The 13,717-nt window shown below is 40.6% G+C and overlaps 1 protein-coding gene across 4 annotated transcripts in view; it reads right to left on the minus strand.

Annotated features, from left to right (window-relative positions):
* The window catches only part of LOC133531022 (uncharacterized), a 37,780-nt gene extending 26,882 nt beyond the window's left edge, over positions 1-10,898 (minus strand). For 3 of the 4 annotated variants that reach the window (XM_061869098.1, XM_061869097.1, XM_061869096.1), the window contains exons 1-8: positions 10,813-10,898; positions 5,271-5,358; positions 4,986-5,189; positions 3,095-3,319; positions 2,601-2,807; positions 1,773-1,892; positions 1,514-1,606; positions 56-210 (exon numbers count right to left, since the gene is read on the minus strand). In XM_061869098.1, coding sequence (XP_061725082.1) covers positions 56-210; positions 1,514-1,606; positions 1,773-1,892; positions 2,601-2,807; positions 3,095-3,319; positions 4,986-5,189; positions 5,271-5,303 — 1,037 coding nt within the window. In that variant the 5' untranslated portion in view covers positions 5,304-5,358; positions 10,813-10,898. The remainder of the gene's footprint in view (positions 1-55; positions 211-1,513; positions 1,607-1,772; positions 1,893-2,600; positions 2,808-3,094; positions 3,320-4,985; positions 5,190-5,270; positions 5,359-10,812) is intronic. The other variant, XM_061869099.1, reaches the window with a different exon arrangement.
* Positions 10,899-13,717: the final 2,819 nt, after the last annotated feature.

Raw genomic sequence — 13,717 nt, forward strand, 5'->3', positions numbered from 1 at the left:
GTTAGTCGAAACTATTAACCGGCTTGTCGCAGGGACAGGAAGGCTTGTCACTTACCTCCTTGGCGACATTCGTCCGGGTGAATGCCTCCTAGGAGACTTGGGCCGGACGTAATCCTTGTCGTACGGCTTGTCTGAACGGTCGAACGGCTTATCGTAAGGGCCAGAAGACTTGTCGAATGGGCCGGAAGGCTTGTCGAAGGGCTTTTGCTGCTGTGAAAAGGGAAATAAAGTTGACATGGCAATCTTTTTCGAGGTTTCTACGGGTGTACCAATTCAGATGTCTAAAAAGGAGTCCGTTTTAGAGTTTAAGCACCGGTAATTGTTTTTGAGGCTTCACATGGTGCTGCAGAATTTTGTTTGATTCCTAGATGGTGGAAATGTTATTTTTGTGTTAGGTTACATGGTAGTCGTTTTATTTATTTATTTATTTAATCTTTATTGCACATAAGAAAACACACTGTACAATAGGCGAACTTAATGCCGTAAGGCATTCTCTACCAGTCAACCTGTAGGCAAAGCAGATAAGTTGTAGAGACAGACAGACATACATAAACATACATATATATTAATAATATTGATACAAATACATATACTTACATATACATACACATATATATATATATATATATATATGAAATCAGATGAACTTACAAAGCAGAAACATTAAGATTTTCCAGTACTGCCAGCAAAGTGCTCACTTAAGGATTTTTTAAAAGCAAACCTGTTCGGACACTGTCTAATTTTGACAGGGAGACTATTCCAAAGGCGAGCTGCCTGAATAGAGAAAGAATCGGACATGTAACCAGTTCGGTGAGATGGTATAGACAGAGATAGATTGCCAGAAGAGCGAAGCTGACGGACACGAGAGACACCATAGTAGTGGAAGAAAGATTTTAGATATTCGGGGGACTGAGGGTCGTTAAGAACAGAAAAGAGGGTGCAGAGCATGCGAATGTTGCGCCGAATACGAATGGGAAACCAGCCAAGTTTTGAGCGGAATGAGGAGACATGATCGTATTTGCGGAGACAGAAAACAAAACGGATACAATTATTCATTAAACGATCTAATTTGTCCAAGAGCTCCTCATTTAAGTCCGGATAACACACATCGCCATAGTCGATTATTGGTAGGATTAAAGTTTGTACTAATAATATTTTGGTTTTAATAGGTAAAAAGTGTTTAAGTCTGTTGAGAGCATGAAGAGAACCAGTAACTTTGCGGCTTATTTCAGCTATCTGTGTCCTCCAGCTCAGGGTACTATCGATATAGACACCCAAGTCTTTTACACTTTGGCTGTAGGGAATAGGCGTGCCACTAAAGTATACAGGAGGTATAAATTCGAGTTTAAGGAGCTGTCGGGCGCCGCCTATGACAATGGCCTGACACTTGGAGGGGTTAACGAATAGACCGATTTCAAGGTTTTTAGATGCGCGTATTTCAAAAATGATGTATCGATACAAAATGGCTATACGCTTGTTTGCTATTGATAAAGGAAAATATATATATATTTACCTGTTGTATCCATGGTTGAGGTTGAGAAGGCCCAGAGCTCTGTCCAGGGCTATATTGGCTCGGCCCTTGGAAGTTGTCTTTCATTATTGTAATCTAGAACAATCATTTATATCACCATTAGTGAGGTTACTATATGGTTCGACTACTAAGGAATTTAGTGTTCCTTTTCCATTACAAACAAATTCATGTTAATAATATACTTTAATTTATAGAATACACTAGCTTTAGAATGGTCTCATATTTTCAAAGGACTACATACTGGTTTGCTTTGCGCTGGGTAGTTTTGCCCCGGGAACCTATTGGGCTGTCCTCCAGGCCTGTTCATAGGCGTGTCCACAATTTCCACCGAACGGAGCACGTGGGGCCGTTGACCCGGCGGCTAGAAAAACATAGCAAGTCAGGACAGCCCGCACAAGGTGTGTTTAATCAAATGTAATGTATAATTACTTGAAGAGCCGCATGCGGCTCACTATACCCACCGTTTTTTTTTTACATTAGAAAAAGGGTTAACAATCTTGACGTGTATCTTTATTGAAAAACGCGTTTGAAGAATAAATCACAGCAAAACATGTAACAATTATACAGGTTGTTTATTTAGTCACCTACAATAACATACAGGATGAATATATAGGTCGTAACTTACTATGGTACTAACCTCTAAATCGCGAAAAACAAATTGGCTGCCTGACCTTGACATTTTCTATGGGAGAGTCAATTTTTTTCGCGATTTCGGGATTGGTCCCATAGTAAAAGTTGCTCAGTTTGACCGATATATTCAGCCCGTAAACATCCTGTATTGTATAGCAAGCACATAGGAGGAATGCCTATGATCTATGTTCTTTACAAAAGCTTCATAAAGCAGAGGCTCTGTGGGCCTTAACGAGGTGAGGTTTATTCCTTTTGACCGCCAAAGACGACGCGCGTGGCTACACCCCAATATCAATCTTCATGCATTTCGACAAGGTTCACGAAGACGCGCTCGCGCCGCACACGATAGGCTTGGCATTCAAAAGGTTAGCCTCAGACTAATCAGGGTATGTGTCAAATTAAGGGGTTAATTTAATGGGTTAAAAATACAATAACTTACCCCAGAGTCCGACACATTCCTAGGAGGCCCTCCATAACCCTGATCTTGAGGTCTTTGGAACTGGTCCCGCTGTGGGAATGGCTTCCCATCTGACCTCATCTGTCCCATTCCATGCCCCATGTTTGGAGTATGGGAAACCATGTTCTGTGGTGGCCCTTGGTGACCAAACTGCTGGTTTGAATATTGGTTTTGGTGCATGTTTTGATGCTGTGAAAGAAGTGTTTAGATGATAAGAGGCATTAAAATGTTATCAACATTAATGTCAATTTACAGGAGTCAGACCACTTGGCACTTTGCACTAACTTGACAGTGGCAGTGCCTTAGCATGGTTGGACTCTAGCTGCAACTTATTCAAAAGAAGGTTTTTATGTAATAACAACCATATTTTATTTATTTCAATTAATATATATATACAATACATCTAACTTTAAAATAAAGTTATGTCAAACTACTCAATTTTGAGCTTTAGTATGTAATTAGTGCTCTTTAATTACCTGTGGTGGCATATTATTATTCGGGCCAGGGCCCTGTTGGAACCCATACGAGTTGCTATTGGGCCCTGGTCCCGGTCCTGATCCTATCGGGTTGGCAGTCCACTGCGGGCTCGTCAACTGGCTTGCTGGCATGTTGGGCTCCCATTGTGGACGGTAGTCTTGCTGGTAATCATTATGGGGCTGGTTGTAGTTCCCTTGCGGACCAAAGTTCTGTTGCGAGTTTTGCTGAAAATATGGAATAAAAAGCTTATTAAGGCCTCAAGGGATGTGGATACGGATTGGCTAAAACTTTCCCATCTCTCCTATGATCCTGACTTCAAACCCTACACTCCAGTCCTATCTACTGGGTGCTACGGAGTCTCGGGCAGGCTGCGGGTGCCTACGGCGGGGCGGTAGTGGTTGCTGCTTAATGAGCTGGTTTGCACGCGTACTTTGCAAGATGAAAGATTAAAAAAAAACAATATGAAATATTATAAATCACAACAATTTAATTAGGTATTTTTATCATTAAATGCCATTGCATCATAAAATTACGGGACAATGTATTTTCCCGTATTAGTTTCGCCAAATTACGGGACCATGAAAGATTCGTGCTTGAAATACAGGACAATCCTTAAAATACGGGACAACTGGTCACACTAAGTGACTCTGACATAGTGCAATGACTCGCTTCTGCTTAGGCTGAATCAGTAGAGTCATGCAAGCTCCCAGTGTTATTTTGCCTCAACTTCGCCTCCCCCACATAGTCTCTTCTTCTTAGTCCTCGCTGCAGGAACTGCTGGCTGGAGTTATCCCAAGTATCAGTATCAATCTCAAGGGTTGTGGATAAGCAGTTTATTTTAAGTGAAATAAATAGCATGTATGCTCATATAGAACATCTAATAGTAGTACAATTTCAGTTTTAAAATAATGCTAATAGAAATGTACAAAATACTATCTGGGCAAGCATTTTCAAGATATGTTCAAGTGCAACAACAACAACCGTCTGAGAGGCCATCATTTAAAGCTAGAAAGGCATAGATCTCACAGCTGCTTTCTGAGCAACCAAGTAGTGAGGGCTTGGAACAAACTCCCTGAAGAGTGGTTTCAGCAAAAAAAGTGAATCAGTTTAAAAATGAATTATTATTATTATTATTTGTATGTCCTTCCATACCTCGGGACCATGGAGTCCCTGGTGCCGAAGCCACAGAGCTAAATTTAATGTTATGTAATACACTAGCTAGAACCCATTCACGGGTACAAATAGATACCTAGATACCAGTAAATCGGTCCCAGCTGATATAGGGGCTATTTTAAATAAAGTGGAGAAGCCAGCCTACCTGCTTATTAAATAATAATAATTCATCCATAGCCCTGAACCCTGTCCATTTTTGTTACAATAGCTCCAATGCCTGTTGAGACTGGTTCATGGACATCTATTGCTGTACCCGTTCACCAGTCCAAGTCCAAGAACCAGGAACCTAATTTGATTTGTTGTAATGTATGATTTTATTGTGTTTGTTGTATGATCCTAGTTGGTCAAAATAAATGATAGTTTAATTTAATTTGCATTGTAATTTTCCAATAGGCAGGTCCACACAGTGTGAGCACACGCGTGAGGCAATTTTCTCACGCATAAACCAGCCAGTGTAGACTGCGCGCGTGTTTTTCCTCGCCTGCTCAGGTGACCCCGCCTCAGCCGAGGCACGTCTACACTGGCCGGTTTGTGGGTGAGGAAATTGCCTCGCGCGTATGCTCGCTCTGTGTGGACCCGGCTAATTTCATATATTATGAACGAAATCGGGTGTGCGATATTGCGTCTGTGGGACTGAAGGGGTTAAAGTCAGAAATGTTCACTGTTCTAATAGGTTATCTACTTAACAACATTTACAAAACAGAAAAATATAATTACCGATTTTCCGACTGGAACAACCCGCAGCGCGCATCCCATGACCCAGAATCCATCCAGACATTTTATAAGGTGGCTCCCTTCGCTATCGTCCGCCAGCCCAATTCTAACTTTCTTCAACCCATTATCTTTCACCAGCTCGTCCAAAATGAAGTCATTCAGGTTACACTGCTTTTTAATTAGCAGCTTAATGTCTTTATACGTGGTCTGAAAATAATTGATTTCATGATTAAAACTGATGTAAAAGGAAAAGCAACCTTCAAAATATGATAACTTGGTTGTTCTTACCGTCAGCGGCAATCCACTTATTGTTAGCATCATCTTGACGAGATTTATATAAATTGATTATTTAACGTAACGATACAATTATCTTAACATTAAATTACTTGACCGTCACTGGAAGCTTTATAATTGAGATAGCATATCTGTTTCCGTCGAATTATCACCAGTCTAGTGCTTTATTTGACTTCGTTTTCTGGCGACAGTGGCGACACCTGGCGGACCGCGCCATTTTTACACCAGGTAATAAAAGATGTCCGGTGAACGCTTTGTTATTGGCGTTCAGTTTCCCGTCGAAGCAACAAGTGCGCAGCGAGTCAGGCTCACTGACCCTGCGACCGTTACAATTTAAATCTTAAAGATCGTTTTGCGTGATTACTAAAATCGATACGTTGTATAATAAAGTGTTTTTAAATATAAAAAAGTGATCACGTAAGTACCTGATTTCTAATATTGCACAATAAGTAAGTGGTCATATATTTAACAGTTTTTCTGTTCTGACCACTACCTACATATTAAATTATTGTGCCAAATAAATAACCAGTATGTTATAGTGTTTTATTTGCAGATGTTTCTATCCGATTGTATTTTTTTGTAAGAAATTATACAATCGAGAGCAAGTCTTGAAATAGAATTAATATCGTTGCTATTTCAGAAATGGATAGTGATCAAATAGGCCCGGCAGAGCCGCAGCCTGGTCCAAGTGGGATGTCGCACAAACGAGCTAGGAGTAGAAGTTCATCCAGCAGCAGCTCAAGCAGCAACACGTCAAGCTCGTCATCCTCGAGCGGTCACAAGCGTTCGCGCCGCCACCGTCATAAGAAAAGTAAGCGATCTCGGCGCTCCTCGCGCTTAATGGACAAATTATTCAAGGAAATGGGTGAGCTTCGCAAACATATTGCAGCTGGCAATGACAACACTATTAGCCACGATACTAATTTTTTTGAAAATAATCGTTGCCTAGAAAATTCAAATGGTGCCTTCCCTGATAACGAGTCAATTCTGTCAGAGGTTAGCGGTGAACTATATGAAGTTAATAATGTGAATGATGCTCCGTGCCCAGACGCTGAGAGTCAAGATGCAAATTTGAATTTGCCGTTCACTTTTGATATTGAAACGAAATTAAAGGAACCATCGGTACCTAAGACTCCAGAAAATTTTCTGAAAATGCTTCTTGACGTTCAGCGCTTGGGAAGCGCAGCATGGTCTGAGGTTAGGTACTCTGAGACCCAAAAACTTTACAATCATACTCCAGGTTTCGTAGACCTGGAAACAAACGAAGAGGTAAAAATGTATGATACTTTACGCCATCTAGCTTATGCTGATAAATCATATGCAGCTATTACCTACTGCATTTTGAAACAAAAACAGGCGATTCAAGATAGTATTCGTAGTCTTTTGTCGTGGGCTAAAAGTATGAATTTTTCTTATGACGAATTAAATTCTAAAGTTGATGAGCTTTTCCAAAAAGGCGATTTACAAAAAATTTCGTCTGATCTTTTACAATTAGTTTGTGGTCACCGCGCCGAAGCTATTGAAATGCGCAGAGAGGCCATTACAAGCCAAATTAAAGAACCACTTATCAAGGCATTAGTAAACAAAATCCCCCCTTCCACATCTAACATTTTTGATGCTGATACTTTTACATCGGCTCTTGAAAAGGCAGGAGGTGTTCGAAAAACTTTTTGGCCTCTTAAACAAAATACTTTAAACAAGGCAAATCAGCCTAACAGCCGCCCCTCGCGGGGGCAAGGCATACGAAAATCTACAATTCCATCGCGTGGAATTCAGTGCAATGCGAGCCTAGGGTACTTTCCCTCGCAAAATATGCATATGCAAACCTGTAACAACGCACCCTCGCGGGGTGTATGTCATTGTCAAAATTGTCAACAACCGAATTACCCATGGGTAACTCAACCTTCAAATAATCATCCCGCTTACCACACAAGTGGAAGAGGGTCGTTTCAGAATCGAGGCTCGCGGCCCGATCGTGGAGGTACCAGAGGTCGAGGAAATGCCGGTAGAGGGTACAAAGGTACCCAGAAACGGCAGAAACCATGACTCGGAACCGTTTCAAGCAGGCCGATTAGCGCACTTCCTCACACAATGGAAGAAAATGGGAGCACCAGAAATAGCATTAAAGTTAATCCGAGGGTATCGCATACCATTCCTTGCAAAACCTCCTCTGGTGTATCCCAATTTAAAATCGGGCCCCTTTCACACTCCTGTGTCAAAGGAAATGACTTCAATCGTGCACAAAATGAAAGCTCAAGGTGTTCTAAGTGTAGCACAACCGTCACCAAGCTTCATCTCTCCTCTTTTCCTTGTGCCAAAACCGGACGGATCAGCTCGACCAATTTTCAACTTGAAAGCGCTAAACAACTATATACTGGCCGAACCGTTTCACCTCATAAACATGCATCGGATTCCCGACTTCCTCCAACCAAACGACTGGATGTGCAAGGTCGATATATGCCAAGCTTATTTTCACGTGAAAGTAGCCGAGGCACACAGACGCTTCCTGCGCCTAGTTTACAACGGAGAATTGCTAGAAGTGACGTGCTTGCCGTTCGGGCTAAGCACATCTCCGAAAACGTTCTCAATACTAACAAATTGGGTAGCTCAAACCTTGCGGCAACAATGGAACGTCAGAATTATTGTTTACCTGGACGATTTTCTGATTGTCCATCAAAATGCAGCCATATTACAAGATCATGTAAAAATAACTATTCGAACGCTCATAAGTCTCGGATGGAAAGTGAATTTCGAAAAATCAATTCTGTATCCACAAAAAAGTATAGTTTACTTAGGGATACTTTGGCGAACTTGGGACAACTTAAAATCCTTACCAAAAGAAAAAGTAACCTCATTACGTCAAAAACTAGAAGAGGTTCTTATTCAAGGAAAACTAACCTTGAAAAACACTCAGAGAATAGTAGGGTCTCTGAATTTCGCCAGTTTTGTCGTTCCAAGGGGTCGGCTCAATCATCGACGACTTCTAATGTTTCTAAACTCCCTGCCAGACCCATCGACCACGTCATTTCCGATACCGCAAAGTGTGGCGATCGAACTAAATTGGTGGGTACAAAATTGCCAGGCATCAACAGTTTTACATCGCCCTCCCCCCACCAATTTTCTAACAACCGATGCATCGGACCAAGCCTGGGGGGCGCAGTTGAACGACCTAGCTCTTTCGGGAGCTTGGTCACGAGAAGAACAGAACCTTCATTGCAATCAGAAGGAAATGTTAGCCATCCTTCATGTTCTTCAAGGTTACGCTCACCTGTTGCATCACAGTTCGATGCTTATACAATGCGACAACAGGACGGCCGTAGCCCATCTAAGGAAAGAAGGGGGATCGAAATCGTTAGCCCTGGTAAACATAACCCATCAGATTTTAGATCTTCTAGATCAAAATCAAATACACTTCAGCGTACACTATCTACCGGGCAAATACAATTGTCAAGCCGATCACTTATCGCGTCGTCGTCTACCGCCGGAATGGCACTTATTACCGACTTGCGTAGAGACAGTTTTTGCGAAATGGGGAATACCGGTGGTGGATCTATTCGCCTCGGCAACAGCCCATGTGGTACACAATTATGTATCCCGAGACCTGAGAGACCCACAAGCGATGTACCACGACGCATTCAGTTCTCCGTGGAACTACCCACTCGCGTGGGTGTTCCCACCACCTTTTCTGATGCCCAAAGTCCTGTCTCACTTGAACCAATCGACCGGGATATTTCTGGTAGTGGTGCCTCGCTGGGAGAAAGTGTTCTGGCGGGCAGATCTCAAAGCCCGAGCGCTAGCGGCGCCACTTACTCTGAGGAACCTGCGAAAGAATCTAGTCGACACGTCGACAGGCCTACCACCTCCCCAAGTCGAGGAAATGATTCTCGAGGTTTGGAAGTGTGGGGGTGGTCTGAGGCCCTAGAGTCATGGAGCTCAGATCAATTATCATTGCTTAAAAATTCATGGAGAAAATCGACTTTAAGAACTTACAAAACAGCTTGGCAACGTTGGATTTCTTGGGCAGAAACAAAAAATATAAACCCAAAAAATCCGACAGGAGCTCAACTAGCACAGTTTTTATCAGATTTACATTTAATAAATAAATTATCTTATAATACAATACTTTTACACAAGTCAGTCGTTTCTACATTGTGTAACACTGAAACATCAAGTTGTTTGAGTTCACATGTTCTGGTGAAACACATTCTTAAGTCGATTTCCTTAACATGTCCTAAAACGGCTAAACCCCCAGTTTGGGATGTTGATCAACTGATAAAATTTTTATCCGATTATACAGTAGATCAGAACAATGCTTTCCAAACAACGCGTCATACTGCCACTTTATTACTTCTTTGCTCTGGTAGGCGCATACACGATTTAACCTTGCTTACGATTGACCATGACAAGTGTATAAGATCAGATGAATGTATCATTTTTTGGCCCCAGTTCGGCTCAAAAACAGACTCTAGTAATTACAGGCAGTCCGGTTGGAAACTATTAGCAAATACCAGTAATAGTAAGCTAGATCCCCTTTTTTGGATAGAACGAACTATATCACTTCTTAATGACAGACGTAATACTGCTAAATCATTTAATTTGTTCATGACACTTAAGGGTCGTTCGAAACCGGCCTCACGGACGGTCATTGCTAATTGGATAAAAACTTTATTTAAAGAAGCAAACATAGCAGCTGCTCCAGGTAGTATTAGATCAGCTGTAGCTTCAAAAAGTTGGTGGGAAAATCATTCCCTAGATGACATTATGGCGCGTGGCAACTGGCAATCAGCTAACACGTTCCAACGATTTTATAGGAGAGAGGTAGCAAGAACAAGTACTTCTTCTACAAATGTTACAAAGTTGTTTAATCCTGTATAGGTATTATGATAATTGATTTATATAATATAGTAAAGTTGATTTCTCAGGCACTGTGCCTGATGTAATTATTGTACCTAATCATTCAGGCAACATTGTACAATATAAAATATAAGTACATAAATAAATTATAGTAAGTAACTCTACATAAATCATTAAATGATATTACTAAGTGTACAATTAATTATATGTTTAAAGAATAAAATAATTGAAATCGATATTTGAGTATTTTAATTAATCATTAATTCAGATACTAATCAGTCACATTGGCGCTATATTACATTAAAATTAATGTAATAAGGGGCGACACCAGGCGATAACAAACAGGTCTCAATTATAAAGCTTCCAGTGACGGTCAAGTAATTTAATAGCAGCGTTTTACCTGAAATAAAACGCATATTAAAATACTTACCTCACTGGAAGCTTTCATTTCATTTCTGCCTGGTGAAATTGAGCCAATGACAAAGCGTTCACCGGACATCTTTTATTACCTGGTGTAAAAATGGCGCGGTCCGCCAGGTGTCGCCACTGTCGCCAGAAAACGAAGTCAAATAAAGCACTAGACTGGTGATAATTCGACGGAAACAGATATGCTATCTCAATTATAAAGCTTCCAGTGAGGTAAGTATTTTAATATGCGTTTTATTTCAGGTAAAACGCTGCTACTAACCAATATCTATTCATTATTATAAACCCATATTAGTAACTCCGCAAAATTGTAATCACAAGCGAAGCGATTCGTGAGTTGAGTTGCAGGGCTGCCAGTACATAAATGTCGATTATACTTCGTATCCAAATCCAAGACAACAAATATTATTTACTAGCAGCAGTACACGTTATCGTGCAGTCCAAGTCACACATTTTAGAGATTATAGTATTTAAAAAACAAGTTCGCGCTGTCCCTCTCACTCGCTACGCTGCGTTCCTGCTTCGACATAGCTCCTCCAGTACTCATTACATGTTTTTGTGTTAGTCCGAGTCACACGTATTTTCGCCAAAATAGTGTTCCTCTAAATATGTGTACCTAATTGTGTTTCGATTAATGTTTATTGTGCGCTGAATAAGAAGTATAGAATCAAAACATTATTTGAACTGCCGACCGCCGTACCCTCGAACGAAAAATTGATGTTTATTCAGCTCGGCAAGTCTAGTCTCGTTTGCCAATTTTGCCATACTTACATGGCAGTTAAACTTTCAATTTGAAATTGTAGGTATATTCGTTTAGCGTAATAAACTTATTACCTAAGAAATCAAGTAAGTAATTTTTACGTTCATACGAAATCACTTACTACAACTACCTTCTTTTTTGAATAAATAAATTACGGAAAAAATAAGTATGGGGCTACAAATAGATTACAATTTGAACTTTAAATAATTGTAATACGTACTATTATAGTATTATTTACTAATATAATATGATTTATGATTGCATAAAATGCAATGTTCACTCACAATTTTTTTTTTTTTACGAGATGCTTTCGCGTACAGATTTAAATATACAAACCATATCTGAATAAAGTTAATATATACTAGGTAATCGTTTCACGAAAGCGGCTTTTACCATGTCCGATCTACCCTACCATACAATAAAACAGATAACAATGGTAATCCTTGCCGATTGGTAATAAGTGCCTATGAATGATAACAAAACGCGTCTTTATGCAAATGTACATACACAGTACCAACAAGTTTAATGAGCGTCTTATGAGGATACCTATAGGTATAAATATACAGGAGTAATGTCAATCAATACACAATCTATAAGACATTGGAAGACTATTTAGTCTGACTGACAGTTTAAAGTGTTTAATGCCATTAATCGACGTATACAAACGGGACGTGGTATGCGTGCTCCGATACCGTGCGCCCCATGCCCCATATGAGGGCCATAGTGAATCTATCGTATGGATCATGACGGATTAGGTAGTAGGCTTTAATCGGACATCGCGGTATCGTCGAGTCTTGGGTCCAATCGATGTGGTCGCCTCCTAAATTTGATCATCAGTTAGTTACCCGCTTTGTTATTATTAGACAGCTTTGATTAACATAATATAATATAATTTTAAAATGAAATATATTATGGAAAGATATACTTGATTTGTGTAATATTGTGGACTCCGTCTAATAATAATTCTCCTTTCCGTGAGTACTTAGAAGCTCAGGTTTACTGTGCAACAAGATATTCATCAAACAGAAAATCGGTATTAACTGTGTTGATTAAAGTTTTAATGTAATTTAATAATGCACATTAATTAATAGTTCAAAATTAAAACACATATTAAATAAATATTTTCTTATAAATGAGATGTCGACATGGTACTATATTTGCCCCACTTTAATAGTGAAGAGGCTATCATTATTCCACAATCATTGTGTCGAGGGCTCCGCTTTCACAGCGTCGAGGTTCTATTTGCCCCACTTTAATAGTGAAGAGGCTATCATTACTCCACAACCATTGTGTCGAGGGCTCCGCTTTCACAGCGTCGAAGCTATATTTGCCCCACTTTAATAGTGATGAGGCTATCATTACTCCACAATCATTGTGTCGAGGGCTCCGCTTTAACAGCGTTGAAGCTATATTTGCCCCACTTTAATATTGATGAGGCTATCATTACTCCACAATCATTGTGTCGAGGGCTCCGCTTTAACAGCGTCGAAGCTATATTTGCCCCACTTTAATAGTGATGAGGCTATCATTACTCCACAACCATTGTGTCGAGGGCTCCGCTTTAACAGCGTACGAAGCTATATTTGCCCCACTTTAATAGTGAAGAGGCTATCATTTCTCCACAATCATTGTGTCGAGGGCTCCGCTTTAACAGCGTTGAAGCTATATTTGCCCCACTTTAATAGTGATGAGGCTATCATTACTCCACAACCATTGTGTCGAGGGCTCCGCTTTAACAGCGTCGAAGCTATATTTGCCCCACTTTAATAGTGATGAGGCTATCATTACTCCACAATCACTGTGTCGAGGGCTCCGCTTTAACAGCGTTGAAGCTATATTTGCCCCACTTTAATAGTGATGAGGCTATCATTACTCCACAACCATTGTGTCGAGTGCTCCGCTTTCACAGCGTCGAGGTTATATTTGCCCCACTTTAATAGTGAAGAGGCTATCATTACTCCACAGTCATTGTGTCGAGGGCTCCGCTTTCACAGCGTTGAAGCCATATTTGCCCCACTTTAATAGTGAAGAGGCTATCATTACTCCACAATATTGTGTCGAGGGCTCCGCTTTCACAGCGTCGAGGCTATATGTACCCCACTTTAATAGTGAGGAGGCTATCATTACTCCACAATCATTGTGTCGAGGGCTCTGCTGTCGTAGTGTTGAGGCTAAGTTTGCCCCACGTCATAGTGAGGATGCTATCATTACTCCACAATAATTGTGTCAAGGGGTCCGCTGTCGCAGCTGTCGCAGTGACGAAGATATATGCCGCACTTTAAGTTATATGTACTATACAATTCCACAATAATCGTATCGAGGCCTCCATTTCCGCAGCGTCGAGGCTATATGTGCTTCATTTTAAGTGTCGAGGTTATAATGGTTCTGTCATTTGGTTCTT

This window comes from Cydia pomonella, chromosome 24, assembly GCF_033807575.1.
Source record: "Cydia pomonella isolate Wapato2018A chromosome 24, ilCydPomo1, whole genome shotgun sequence".
Classification (NCBI taxonomy): Eukaryota; Metazoa; Arthropoda; class Insecta; order Lepidoptera; family Tortricidae; genus Cydia; species Cydia pomonella.